This window comes from Empidonax traillii, unplaced genomic scaffold, assembly GCF_003031625.1.
Source record: "Empidonax traillii isolate 1590-97213 ecotype Southwest subspecies unplaced genomic scaffold, ASM303162v1 scaffold38:size1800464, whole genome shotgun sequence".
Classification (NCBI taxonomy): Eukaryota; Metazoa; Chordata; class Aves; order Passeriformes; family Tyrannidae; genus Empidonax; species Empidonax traillii.
The window spans coordinates 506098-520839 of NW_020955231.1; the positions used below are offsets into that span (position 1 = coordinate 506098).

The window sequence follows — 14742 nt, forward strand, 5'->3', positions numbered from 1 at the left end:
ATGCTGTTTAAGTACTGGGGTTTTTATGTTTTTCAGACATAGGAAGTCACCTTTATGTCAGTAATTCCAATTTTTTTTGCATACATTAATATATGAATTAAAAAAATTAAACTGAAAAAAAGTCTGAATCCGTGCCAGAGGGGAGAGGTCTGGAGGAAGGGGAGATTGATGAGGTTTGTGGTTTTTTGATGCCTTTGTTTGACACATTGTGAGTAGTTGCAAGGATTTCTCACCCTGAATAATACTTCTTTTTTTAGGGAAATATTTATTTCCCAGAGAGAAGGAAACATTTTTTGTTAGCTGCTTTGGTGCGTGGTGATGATGTCAAAAGTTCTCTGTTCCTGTTAGTAGGTGCTAATTCTAGAACAAAAGCACTCATAAACCTCCTCAGGGCAAGAGAATGGGGCACATGCTTCCATTTCAGTCAACAACTGAAACTCCTGATTTATTTTTTTGCATCTTATATTCTACCTTTTCTTTGTAGAGCTCACAGATTGTAGTGGGCTTGTGAACAAGGTCTATTTAGTAAAAACTGCTGAGATTCAACTGTAAAGGAAATGTTTCTTCACCTTTGCTGTCATTTTACGTTCCATTTAGTAGGTAAATCCTCCCCTTAAGTTGTCTCTTAATGAGGAGTTTCAAGCTATACATGAAAAGTCCACTGTGCTTTATTTGCCCTAGTGCTGCCTTCCTCTTTCCTGGGCTAGATAACTGAGTTGGAAAGGTCTCTGTTCCCATGCTATTAATCTAAGTCCCCAGAACTCAAAACCTGGTTTGAAGACATCCCACTTCTTTCATGCGTAACTATTCCAGAAGCTGTGACTTCTGGTGGTGCTTAAAGAAGTATCTTACTGTTCTCTTCTTGATTCAAGGCTTCTGTGAACACCTTGTGCAATTCCTCCTGTCCTGAGGTTCTCCTCTGCTTACCTCTTGGCTGTTAGCTACCAAGTACCTTCGAAACCCAAAGGTCTGTGGAAACTAGTGAAGAAAAGGAAGCTATTGAGGTTTTCTGTGTTTACGTAGTCCTGTACAGATTTATACTCCTCTGCCTGGACTGTTTGCCTTCAATAGAAGTAACTGAAGTAGAACAACTCTGAACAACAGAGTTCTTGTAATGTTGTTCGACTGCATGTACTCTCCTTATCTTGGTATTTTCGAGCTTGGATCTTTGCTTCTGATTGGTGTCCAAAGATACTGTCCAAGAAACTGTCAGGGATCTATGCCAATCCAGCTATGAGGGCTGTGCAACAGTAAGGCAAGATATAGCTGGCCCACTGTCTGTGTGTGCAGAAGGAGGAGGTGTTATACTCAGGAAGCTCTTAAGAGCTTTCTCTCCCCAAGTCTTCACAAAAAAGTTGAAAATTTCTGCATTGTCTGTTCCGTGTGAAGGACAGCAGGAGCATGTTTCCTAGCCTAGTGTCCAGCTAATCCCTAAGTGTCAACTCATTAATGGAAATTCCTTGCACATACTTAATGGGGAGAAATAAGGGTGACCTGTTTTCTCCATAGTAAAACAATGTTTTTGTTTACTTGCTTTAGGAGATGTGAGTAATAAATGGGGCATCTAAGATGTGTTAGTAGAATAATTGTCTGAAAGGGAGTGTTTGATATTGGCAGTACTAGAAAAGGCTGTGCTGTATAAAACTATGATGCTAAACTGTGTCTTTGAATAGATGCCCAGGGCTTTGGGGAAGGCCTTCTGGTGGCTGCCTGTTTTGCAGCATTTCTAGCTCTTCAATTCCAGGAAGCCCACAGACAGAAAAAGGGACTTGAGCAACACTGTTCCTTAACTATTTCACTACATTTCAAGATTTTAGGGAGCTACATATTGTTGAGGTTCTGATGGCTTTTGGAGGGCTGTATTCTCAAAATGGTGTGAGCTGAGGCAGCTTGCTGGGAAAAGCTAGGCATGAGCCAGAGAGAAAAGAAGGACTTTCTCTGAAGTTTTCAGGAAGGGCAAGAATCCAGTGCCATACAGCTTTGGGATGGAAAGATCTAGTGATACCTTTTTTCTATCTGGGAAGACTGAGATGGGGAGACTTGTAGAGTGAAGCTAAATCTTACATCGTGAAGTGACTGTGCACAGAGTACCCTAAATAGATAGATTTGTTTCATATTTGTTACAGGTATCACCTGAAAGAGCAAAGAGGCATTTCAAAGATGACACCATAGAAGCAAAACAGGCAGCAAAACAGGTAGCTCACCATTGGAGTACTCACTATTACTCCAGTATCCCTTTTTGGGACCAGGACTTGGGTGATACCAAGGAAATCTGCATGCTGTCAGCCACTTCTTTAATTTCCTAGTCGGGATAGACCAGGAGGCAGCATTGAGTTCCTCACCTCTCTGGTTCTTCCTGAAAGCATTGCCCAGCCCCATGGCAAACATATCATGAATCATTCATCTTTAATAGATTATGCAAATTGAGAACATCAGATCAATGAAGATCAATACCTGCAACCATTTAATTGCCAGCAAAAACATTTTAAGAATGAGCGTTATCTGAAGTCCTTTCTTGGGTAATGGCACCATTAATCCAAACATTGGATCCTGGCCTAAGTGTAGAGGAAAAACACTCTGCCCCTCTTCCCCCGATGCCTTACAGGGTGTCAGGGGGTTTTGTTTTTCCCTTTTCATTTCCAGTTTCTGAGTTTCTCCATCATTATCACCAGTGAACAGCTCCCAGTGCTAAAAGTTCTGCTTTTGTTACTCTGCACTGATTGAAATGTCGCATACAGATTGAGATGTTAGTGCTAAGTTGCCACCTGGGAATGTCAAGCTGGGTCTGAAATGAACTTTCTCACTTTTGGATCCAGATGGATCAGATGGGGATGTTCTCGAACTGAGCTGGGAGCGTGGCAGGGAACAGAGTGAGGATGGCACAGGGTGGGGGGGACTCGAAGAAAATTTTTTGCCTTAGCCTATAGTCTCTTCTGGAAGGCCATATCTGTCTCCTTCTGTGCCCTTGTGAGAGTAATGTCCAAAAATTGTGTAGTGTTCCCAGCCTTCTAGAAGCCTACTTTCACGTTAACAGGCTGGAATGAACCATCTTCACTTAGGAAGAAGGACTAAAAGGAATTTATTTTAATGGTCCCTTTGAATCTTAGGCTCTGACTGTAGACACGTCACCTTTACATTCAGCTGTGGGGATCTGCCTTGCTCTCCTGCTGGCTTTGCCCCCCAAACCAGGAAAATATTTCCTGTAAGAGATGTAGATCTGCTGAACAATAGATGAACACCAGCTGAGTTTTGTCTTGCTTATGCAAATAAAAAGAAAGGTAGAACAACTTTACCACAGCTAAGCCACTTTTTTCTGGTTGGCTAAGAAACCGCACGGCTACAAGGATTCTGAATTGACCCTGATAGCAGTAAAAGCCATGAAAAAAGTCAGGGGATGTCACGCTTTCTAGACATTCCCTAAATAATGTAGTTCATCTCCCCACGTTCTCCACGGCATTTTGTAGACCTCACACTGGATATCCTCTGTATTTGAGTTAACTGTTACTAATCCTGCCTGGTGCCAAAGTTCTTGGTAGCCAAAAGTTGCATGCAACAACATGCCTTTGCTCCATGTTTGCTGAAAAAGCTACAACTACCTGCCTCAGCCATGAGCTGCTTTAACATCAAGGGCTATTAGCTGGGGCTTTTGCAAGAAGAAGTTGAGATACAAATACCAGTGCTCTTGATTCTGTGTCATTAGAGGACAACTTTTTGGCCAAGAGACAACAGTTTCTTCTCTTGCTAACAGGATTTAGACCTCTTTGTCATGAGTTGTTTCTCAACTTATGCCATGAGGTTTTTAGATTGGCCACAGCAGTTTCAGAGAAAGAGGGATATAACAAACAGGGGAAAGTCACTCGAGCCTTGCCAGCCGCTTTAGCTACCCAAGAGGAGATGTGCAAGTCTGTAGTGGCTGTGTGAGCAATGAACACTGGCAACTAAAGCCTGAGAAGAAGTGCTGTATGAGTTAAGCACTCTATGAATTAAGGCACCAGAATACCTCCTTACAGCTCTAGACATACACAGGGCAGGCAGTCTAACACTAATATCAGGACAGCATGTGTGTGCCCTGTGGCCCCAGGACAACCCTGTGCTGCTTAGGTTCTGCACGTGCCACCACAAAGAGGAGGTTTCAGCGAAGCATCTACTGATTCCTCTGCTGTCATGCACTTACTCAGTTTCTGCTCTCCCAGACACACCTGACTTTAATGTGCCCACACATGAGGGAAGGCTGTACACAAAGTTTTTTTGCTAGCTGTCATTAGAGACTCTTGGGCTTAAGGAAGAGGGAGTTTAGCAGTCACAGTTCAGCAGACCTCAGTATTTAATTTGTAAATGCCCCGTCCAAATGCCAGGGCTGAATAAAATGTATACTATTATTTCTCCCCAAGAAAACCAAGTGCAGATCCTGAATAAGCCATGACCTCATTTTTCTCAGATACATAGGAAAAAATCACAGTGCATATTTTAACATATCTGTCCTCTACCAACATTCTGTGTCCCATCTGGGCACACAATTTCCCGTTTCAGTCTGGGTTTGCTTGTCTTTGAGTCACACCTGGACACCTCTAGGTGTACCCAAAACTGCCAATACTCTGACTTTCAAGCTTCCCTTGAGCCCTTATGTTCTCCATTGTCCTTCTTTCTCTTTCCATGTTTGCCACAGAGGGATATCTTGCATTAGCAGAAAAAGCAGAAGCTAATGGTGATGAGGGAAATAAATAAAAAGCTTGGTTCTGCTGTTTGGTCAGGCAGCTTACCGGTCACCACAGGGTACGTCTGGGGTCCTGACACATTTGTCCCCAGGTCTGGGTTAGCAGAGGTGGATAGACTTGATTTGACTTCATCGAGACCAGGGGTCAGAGCTGGGAGGGAGTACTCATTACCCTGGGGAAGAGAGGAGAAAGACAGCTCGCTATTGATGCGACGGGAGAAGGGGAAGGGTGTACAGATGGGGGGGAGGAAGAGGAGAGATGCAAACCCCTGCACAGATGGAAGAGGAGGAGGAGGAGGAAACGTAGAAGATAAAGGGACAAGAGGGTTGTGAGGAGGTTCCTAGGATGAACTATCCCACCCACCTGCGTGACGCTGTGAAGGGGAAGGGGGGTGAGGGATCTGACCTGTTATCTGTGATGTGGCTGAGCCTTCATTCAGAGCTGTGGGGATGGCTGTCTGTGCCAGCCCAGGGGAAAAGAAAGGGGGAATCCGCATCCCCTCCTCTTGGCTGAGTGGAGGTGGGAGATGTTTGCCCTGGTGACAAAGACAGCTGGGGCATAGGACTGCAATGACATGACTAGGACAGGCGGGTTGTAGGAAGCAGCCAGTGTTGGCCCACTGTCGCCAGGGTCTCTGCTTGAGTCATCTGCCTCCCCTCCACTGTTACCTCTGTCCTAGCTTTTTAAAAACAAAGAAGCCTCATCCCCTGCCTCTGTCACTCTGTGCATTGGGGTATGAAATTGGGGAGGGGGGAGCCACATGGCTAACAGAAGGGTGGGAGGGGGAGAGCCATTGAATCTGAAAGGGTGTCCTGTCCGAAAGGCTCTGGTAATTGCCTTTTTATTGTGGCAGCCTCCAGACCAGACGCGGGAGCTGGAGAAACCGGGAAGGCTACAAAACAGCAGGAAAAGTTGCTCTGATTAATATTACGTTAAATTAAAACTGATTTTCTGCTCTTTCTTCTCCGTTTTTTTCCATGCACTTCCCCAACCCCCTCCTCACATCTCCCCCTCCTCCAGTGGGCTCCCCTCATGCTGCCCCCTCCCCGCCCCTGTCCCTGCTTGGCTAGGACTGCCTAGTCATTTCCAATTCCTTCTTGTATTGATCTTCCTGTAGAAATCAGTTTTGTAATTAGCTGCAAATTAGGCCTTCTACTGGGGGTGAGCCTGCCCCCTGATTTATCACCAGAGTAATTCGCTGTGATCGGAGAGAAATTAAAATGAACTCAATTAGGCTTCGGATTTGCTTTATGGGCCCTGCTCAGAGTTTCAGGGGGAAAAATGACTGTGCTGGTGCTTAATAGTCTAATGAAAGTAAATAAAGGTTATTCATTGTAATAAACCCAGGGACTCTGGGATGAAGGGAGTCCACAGCCAGCCTCTCCTTCTCTTCCTTTGTTGGTTTATGGCTTGGGGCGGTTTAAAAAGACTTTTGATTTTCATTTTATTAAGACAAACAGCTTTTGGGATAAAAGGCCAGGAGAGCGGGGGAGTAAAGAAAAGGTGGGCAGAGCTGCAGAAGTGTGGAAAACTAGGTTGGAGATGGGAGTCAAGTCTCAGCTTTGGGCCATGAAGGAAAATGGTCCATTAAAACCCAACCCTGTGGCTCGCTGGTCATCTAAGAGTGCAGGAGTTTCTGTGAAGTGCTTTGTGCCACAGCATGGTGGTGTAGGCATGTTCATGTGAAGAACATGGATACATAACTGCGGGTGTGTGTGCAGAGGGAAAAGCAGATATGGGGATTTAGGAAGAGCACAGTGTGAGTGTAGAGAGGAGGTAGAGCTCGTATACACACGAGCATCAGCACAGTGATATAGTTACAACTAGAAAGCGCTGTAAAATGAAGATGTGGTGTATGTGCAATAACAGGTCAATGTCAGAACATGGGATGGAGAGGGGGAGAGGGATTTTGGTGAAGGAATGTCCCTACCATCATCCTATCAGTGCCTGTGGTTTCCCATTACCAGGCCAGGCCCTCACCTGCTCAGATTTGATGTGCTCTGATGTTTGAAAGACGTCAGGGTAAGAAGGACGCTCAAAAACTCGATCTAAAGCTTCCAGCTGCTGCTGGGTGAAAGTGTCGCCACGAAGGTGCTTCCGCAAACTGTCCACGCTGCTCTGGGAATCTCCATTGGGAACTGAGCCCTCGGATACATCTGCAGGGCACAGACAGAGAAAACAGGGAATTAGCACCACCCTGGCTTGGATTGGCAAGGGATGCAGGACAAGGACAGAGTGGGGAAGAGTGGGGCCCTCTGCTTCCACCCAGGTAGCTGTGCCACTCCCGAGAGAAGGGGAAGCTGCAGGGACCCAAGGGAGCCCCCTCCTCTCTCCTGGAGTGGCTAGGCTGTTCCTGTGGGCTCTGTGGGACTCTGCTGCCCAGAATGAGTGAGGCTGTGGAGAATGGTGCTTGGCTCAGAGATGAGTTTCGGTTCCGCTGATTTTCAGTGTTAAAAATTGCCAAATCTCCATTGCTGAGCATAAAATGGGAGCAGAGCACAGCGATTAGCACCGCTAGAAGACTGGTGGAGGTGCAGTTCACAGAGAAACCAGAGTGCTGAGGATAGACTGTACTGAAGAGGACTGAGGAAGCCTGCAATGTTAAAAAGGCTCTCTTACAGCTTGAAGGGGAGTCGGTCTCTGCTGTAGCTCCCCAGTCCCGTGAACAGCTATTCATGTTATAATTTCCTTCTCATCTGATCATACCCCAGATGAGTCTTTCATCCCCTTTAGATAATAGGAACAATCCTGCTTCTGACTCTGTGTTTCACCAGAGACAAATATCTCCCCGTGGGGCAACTGTCCCATCTAACTTAGGTTGATTTCTGTCCCATTCGCCCACATATAGTTTGTGATTTATCTTAACCTGTATATCTGCTATAAAACTCCCTCCAAAAATGAGATGAATCTTTGTCAGTCCTCCTTCTTATCCAAAATTAATTATTGTATTACAAAACTGAGTCCTACTTAGTGGTAATCAGCTTTCCTTTTACTAGCATCATAGCCATTTTGGCAGAAGCTTTCCCAGAATGGCATTTCTGCCCCTACAGCCCTCTGACACAGTCCAATCTCACTGCAGTGCCTCCTGCCACGTTCCAGGGTGTCTCTGTTTCTGTTGTGCCATCCCACATCTCTTACAGGCTACTCATCCCCTCTGAGTTGAGTCCATTATAAATGCTCTGCCCTATCCAAAGTGAATCTTTTCCTATGATAAACCATCCGATCACCTACCTGGTTTTGTGGTTTTTTTGCCTTCCCTGTTATCCCCCGACTCAAATGAGGTGCATTTATCTCAGTTATAACCCCTTTTTATCTCAAGTGAGTGAGTCTCCTGCTATTAGCATCTGTCACATCCAAGGTGAGTATGTCTGTTATAACCTCCTGTCCCAGCTGAAGTGAATCTTCCTCTGTCATAATCCCTCATCTCATCTGAGGCAAGTCTGCTCATTATAATCTTCTCCAACTGTGCTGAGTATCTTTCCACTGTCACATCTCAGCCTAACTTTGGCGAGTCTGGTTATAATCCCCTGCATCATCCGTGCTGATATACCTCCATACCCTCCATACTGAGTCTCCACCTACTGTGCTTCATCAGACACTGCCTTATCACCCTGACTAATCTAAGATCAGGCTGTCCCTCTTGTGCTGTGATTATCTTCCTGCTTTTTTATTATTATTCTTCATACTTAAATTTTTCTTGGTGATCTCCAGTCTGTGAATGTCAGAAACTTGCTGTCTGTCAAGAAATTGGTCAAAGGTTCTGTAGAGGCTTTTTCCTTCCTCCATGCAATCCCAAGGTGCTCATGGAAACATGATGCCTCCAGGAGCCTGGAGTGGCATTTACTGTGCAATGAACACCCAGAACAAAGCCACTCTGCTGCTTCCTCTTTTAGCTCATGGGTGGTGCCAAGACAGGTATTTTCCTGGCACTGTTAATGCCCAGCTGGTAGCCCAGAGTTATGATTAAGCCTGCTGCCTTCTGGCTATGAGATATATCCGTTTATAGGTGATTATACGATATGATATAATCAATAGTACATTATATACAGTAGCGTAGTACAGTACCACTCGCAAAACCATAGAAAATATTACATATTGATTTGTCCCTGCCAGCAGCCTTCCCTCGAGCAGCCCCTTCTCTCTCTTTTCCACCCCAAGCCAGAGAAGGGCTGTTTACTGGCACTGATCCCTGACATTTTCTCCTCTCCACAGGCTTATTTGCACAAGGGAACGTTCTCAGGTTCCTGAAATCTGGAGTTCATGACAGATTTGACTAAGAGAAAACAAAGCAAAGATCAGGCTTGGTGGACTTCACACTGTGTGTGTGTTGCAGTTTTCATGTTTTGGATGGACTGGGCTTTTACTTTGGGGGAGTGGGTTTCAGGAGGACTAAGGGAGCTCTGGTCCTCCCTGCAGAAAGCTGGCGAAGAACTCCTGGGTCCAGACTCAGAAAAAAAATATGTTTCTGTATCAGTGCTTGCCTCAACCTGTCTGTAGCCTTTGAAGTTGTTTGTCTTTGATGATTTTTCCACGTGTCAGTCAGTGTGCACGACAGTGCACACCATGATGCTAATACACATGGGTATTTTTGCTGTAAATAATTATTCTGGTATTTAGATTCTGCATCACTGTACATACCTGCCCAGGTGTTTGTCTGTGGTGGCTGGTTTAGGCTATATCTGATTTCCAGGTATGGCAGCCCTACATTTTGCTTGGTGGTTTGGCGTGAGTGGATGGGTGTACAGTAAAACCTGCACTGATTGTCATTAAACCAGATTTTACCCTTAGTGAGTTGCCATGGGTGGTTACACAGATTAGTGCACACATGCACGTGTTTGTAATTCCTGTCTGCCTTCAGAGCCCTGTACACGTGTGTCTCCCGCGTGCCTTTGTGCGAAGAAGCTGAAATCACAGCTTTCCCAAGTCGCTGTAAGAGTCTCTTTTCCTTCATTTATTCAGAGGCCCTTCAGATCTTGACAAATCTGTCACTCTAAATTTGCGAGAGATTATGGTGCTCTCTGCCTAGCACGGAGAGAGGTGATATATGATATCTGCTGCCCCTATTGATTGCCTGATCTGGTGGCAGAGGGCTGGCGAAATGAACTTGAAATGAACATCATGCCTCAACTCATTGTGCGTATAATACACTACTTAATCCCACATTTTTGAGCCGCTATGGAATTCAATTGATCAATCATGTCCCTCTGATAGTACTGGTTTAGGGGTTATTGCTGCTCTGCTCACTGACCTTTCTATTTATTTATTTATTTATGTCTCTCTGTGTGTGTGTGTGTGTGTGTGTGTGTGTACACACATGCACATAAGTGTGTATTTGTATTTGGGAAACTAGGGACTAGCTGTTGAGAAAAGATCTCTGCACTCAGTAGGGAATGAAAGAAAAGGATGCAGGAAGGAGAAGAGCAAAGAATGGGGTTAAAAAAGAAATTGGAATGATTGAAGCAAGCAAATGGATAGGAAGGCGTGGAAAAGTTGTAGGGCAAAAGGCAATGCTTTAGTTTAGGTGGAAGTTGCTGGGGGTGGGGCACAGTGGTAGGGATGGGGGAGTGGGGGATTGGGGCACTCTGCCCTGACCTAGGCTTTAAAATCTGCAAAAGCAAAGAAAATCTTGACAGAGGCCTGTAGGCTACCTCGAGGTGGATCTTATCTAAACAGTTTGCAGTATTATTTGACTTAGTAATGGTAGGACACACGAATCCCAAACTTCACAGAGCAATAATATGAACTGTGTATATAGATTTTACTTATGAAGGAGAGAAGATTTTGCAGAGATGATCCTGAGAGACAGATTTATATGTGTTGCTAACATTGAAACAGTCACAGATCATTTTATTTTCTTCAAAACCAAAGGATTGTAAATCCCCTGTATTTGTTTTCTGGTGTCAAAACCTACAGAGGATGTGTTTTCATTTTTTCCCTGAAACTGCAAGGGCCAGACACTTATATCTGGCAACTTAGAAGTTGCAGTTCTCTTCTAAGCATTTGAATCTCTGATTTTGACTATCAGGAGAAGCGTCAAATTATGTCATACACAATTGTCATATGTCATATGGAAGCTAACAACCACATGGATATGAGCAAAGGTGGCAGAAAGGAGCAGAGAGGACTTTGGGGAAGAGATGGGGTCCATCAAAGGGCTGTGGGTGCTAGTCAACTCAGAGCTCAGGGCCAAAACTTGAATTGGGAAAGGCTAGGAGATCCCATGAGGAATGGCACTGTGGTGGGCCAGTTACTCCTACTGAGGAAGAACAGTGCTAGAAGTAAAAGCGTAAAGGACGGGGATTTGCCAAGAAAGTCGATATTGGAAGGGATTCTGTTGGAAACGGTGAAGCAAGGTTTCGGCTGCAGGATAACTATGGGAATGCCACCTACTTAACTGCACTAACTCCTAGCTGTACCATTAGGAAGCACCTTCATCTTTCCCAGTTCCCTTTCAATGGCAAGGGAAACTCTGTGGTACTGAAACAGAGGGACACCTTCCTTTTAAATAGTAAGGATCTTAACAAACAGCTTGAGAGGTGAACCATGGCCTCAGTCACTTTGTCCCTCACAAAAGAGCACACAGTGTCTGTCAGTGTGATCAGGACTGGCCTTGCACATGTGACAGGAAATATCTTTCCTCCCGAGGGGCTGCTGAGGGAGTGCACACAGCCAATGTTCAGCATAAACCCTCGACACAAGACACAGAAATGCTCCACGGGTGTCACAGAAGTATCCTGACAGATAACAAGGAAATGCTGTGCCAGAAGACACAGGAACAGCCTTAACTACGTCTGACACAGGGAATATGCCTATTAAATAATTCCAAAAAACCAGATGTTCCCAGGCCTGGAAGCCACAAAGACACCAGCATGTACAAGTAGCACAAAGCAGCATAATACCATTACTTCCCTAGCTAAAAATGGCAGCACTCTTGCCCAGGGTGGGACAGGACAGTATCAACAAATAACTCAGGAGTATTTCTGACAAAGGAAGACTTTTGTGGCACAGACACGTGTAGGAAGGTAATGAGAAGCTTTGCAGCCACCACACAGCCATGGAGACACTGCTCTCTTTTGGGGCAGGAGCTATTACTGTCCCTGTGACCTGTCTGCCTGCAGCCTTGTGGGGCTCTGGTCTCAGCTGAGGCCTCACAACTCTACCAATAAAAATCACAGTCATAATAAATGCAAATGTGACTGGCATGAGAACTGCCAGCCAGGTGACACAGCAGAACCCATCTAATTGTCAAAGGCTCTGAGGGAAGCACATCTGCCTGACGCAGCAGTGATGAGCCGCCTGCTGCAATGCCATCCCTCTGTGCCAGCAAGGCAACCTTGTCCTCTCCCACAGCCTGCCTGCACCATCCCTGCTGGGGTAGTTAGCCCAGAGGAGCCCTCTCCCACTCTCTGCATGTGCAGCCCTTTCCCAAGTCACCCTTTTGTTTTAAGGCTGCTCTTTCCCTTTATCCGATGTCCCTTCTCTTTTTTCCTCTCTGATGTGTTCCCGTGTCCCCGTTCAGCCCAGCACTGTCAGGCAGCTTTCCTGGCTGTCCCGGGGGGCCTTTCCCCGCACTGCCAGTTGTTGCAGTTTCAAACTCAATTGTTCTCCTCGGTACTGAGGCAAATGGAGTCATTAATTACCTTCTATCGGCTGGGCCGAGTTCAGAACGCGATCGATAGCCAGTGCTTGTCATTCACGGCAGCCAGCCCTGCACAGACCCTCCTGCTGCATTCAGTGCGGGTCCAGGAGGGAGCCCAGCACTATCAGACTGGGGCTTCAAACCCTGGTCTCAAGATCCCACTGGGAATAGTAAACCTCCTGCATCTGTGTTTGAGCTGACCCCCGACCAAGGGAGAGAGCAAGGACAAAGACCTTGTCCTGAAGGAGTGGATCACACATTTTCACGTGGTCAGAAGTGTCTGGTAGTGGTGTCTTGGTCTGCACAAGCTGATCCAGTTTGGCTATCACAATGTTTCTAGAGACATGGTTTTCATCCTCAGTAATTATTAAACTAATACTGTACTCCCTGCAGTAAGAACAAGGGCAAGGACTGGCAGCCCTAATTTTGTGATCTCTTCACCTGTGCAACTTTCTTACCCCACTCAGTAGACTTTGGAAAAGGAAGGCTGTAAATTCTGGTTACATTCCTTCCACAAGAATTTTTGCAGTCTTTTAGGCAGTGTGAAGGAAGATGCCATCTCTAGATGGGTCAGTTCTGTGTTTCAGCATGCAGCAGCATGTAGTAGTTCTGCAAGGATTTTGAGTGCTTTGATTGTGATAACTGAACTGGTGGGGAGAAAGATGAACCTCACATTCAGATGGGAAGGATCAAAAGGGATTGCAGAGTAGAGATGATGGAACATGGAATGGGCTGGTAAGATTCGGTAATGCATAGAAAAGGAATGTTATCAGGGATCTATGCTGTGATGATGAAAAAAGATACAGTACAAGTTCAGGTTATGTACAGTATCCTGCAGAAACAGGGACAGTGGGAGATGAGTACTGGAGGATTATCACTTCAAGGAACTGTATCACCCTTCATGAACTCCACAGATGTACAGATTCCTGTGTCCATTTACCTCAAGGGAATCTGCAAGCCTGAATTTCAGTATGCTAATTGATGGTATTGTGCTGGTCCACGTGTCTCTGTAATTCAAGTGTGTCAGCGACACATAGGCTGCGTGTATTTGTTACTTATATGCTCAGGCTTAGAGCAAAAAGGCTCAGAAACAAAGGGATTTTATGTTTTGAAATGAGGATATAGCTCAGATGAGGAATTGGTGAGCAAGGCAGGCTGCTCATGCAGGAGTGTGCCTGACCAAGGAAGAGTGAGATGTGTGCCGGTGCTGGACAACTGGGGACTGCACTGCTTTTAACACAGAGATTGTGTACAGAGTACCTCAGATGGAGCAGAGACGGGCAGTGCAGCTTTAATACAGGGCTTACATGAGCAAAAATGGCAATGCTCAATGAGAATGTAAATTTAATGAATTGTGTGTGCAAATGTGTAATGAAGTGTGTGCTCAGATCTGTCTTGGATTATCATGGGAGCATGAAAAGTGCATTTAAGGAAGTGAGTGTGTGTATGCATATGCAAATCATATGTATTTACTACAGTATCTAAGTGTATGATTGCAAATTTGGCCAATAGCCTCTAGAAAACTAAGTCTGTACAGATTTAGGTTTATGTGCTGGATATTAATAATCAGCACATCCAGCCTTACTGAAAATGCCACTAAAAGCCTTCCTAGGTGTTAGGGTGCAAGCAGCTGCCTCAGATGTGTATACAACACATACTACAGCACGTGTGGGTGTGCAGATGAGGTGTGTTAGCCTAGGTAGTCAAAGCTCGTGGCTTCTGTGTGAGCAATCACTGCAGTTTCGTGACCTTTGGGTATGCTGGACGTGAGTGGACATATTCTGTTCTTAATCAGGTAGTTGCAAATCCACAAGAGTTCCCGTACCTCAGAGAGGCATTGGGATTTATACCATTGTAATGAGGGACAGAGTGTGGCTCCGGTTGCTCTTATTAGCACTATTAGACTTGATGTTAGACAGATAAAAATGCAGCTGCCTCCAGGACTCCTTGCTTTGTTTATGTTGGTGGAGTAGCAAGCAGCACTCTCACACAGTGGGCCAGATCTTCTGGTCAGTGCAAATCTGTAAGTCTCTTGTGTTTAGTGGTTGTACTGATTTACACATCCTGCAAGTTATCAGAAGGGTTATCCTGATTTATGCTGTTGTGTCCACAACACTGCATTTAGTGCAGTGCCCTCGAGGAGAGCTGCTATTGCAGAGCTCCAGAAGCCGTGCTTTCCCTCTGCCAACAAGGTGTCCTTAGCAACATTGGCATGACTTAGCTCTTTTATCTCATCTTCCTAAGCCTGTTTGTTGGGGAGCTACTTCTTGGCAGGATCCCCCTTGGTGAGCACATAAAAAAGGGTGGCTTTTGTTAGCTCCAAAGGACAGAAGCAACACAAAAAATTACATCGCATGCAGCCCTAACTATGCTTGTTTAGAGAAACTG

General features: G+C 45.4%; 1 protein-coding gene across 9 annotated transcripts in view; it reads right to left on the bottom strand.

Annotated features, from left to right (window-relative positions):
- Positions 1-14742, bottom strand: part of PAX2 (paired box 2) — a 100544-nt gene that overhangs the window by 22250 nt on the left and 63552 nt on the right. For all 9 annotated transcript variants that reach the window (XM_027878067.1, XM_027878066.1, XM_027878075.1 and 6 more), the window contains exons 6-7: positions 6696-6871; positions 4761-4887 (exon numbers count right to left, since the gene is read on the bottom strand). In XM_027878067.1, the coding sequence (XP_027733868.1) occupies positions 4761-4887; positions 6696-6871 (303 nt within the window). The remainder of the gene's footprint in view (positions 1-4760; positions 4888-6695; positions 6872-14742) is intronic.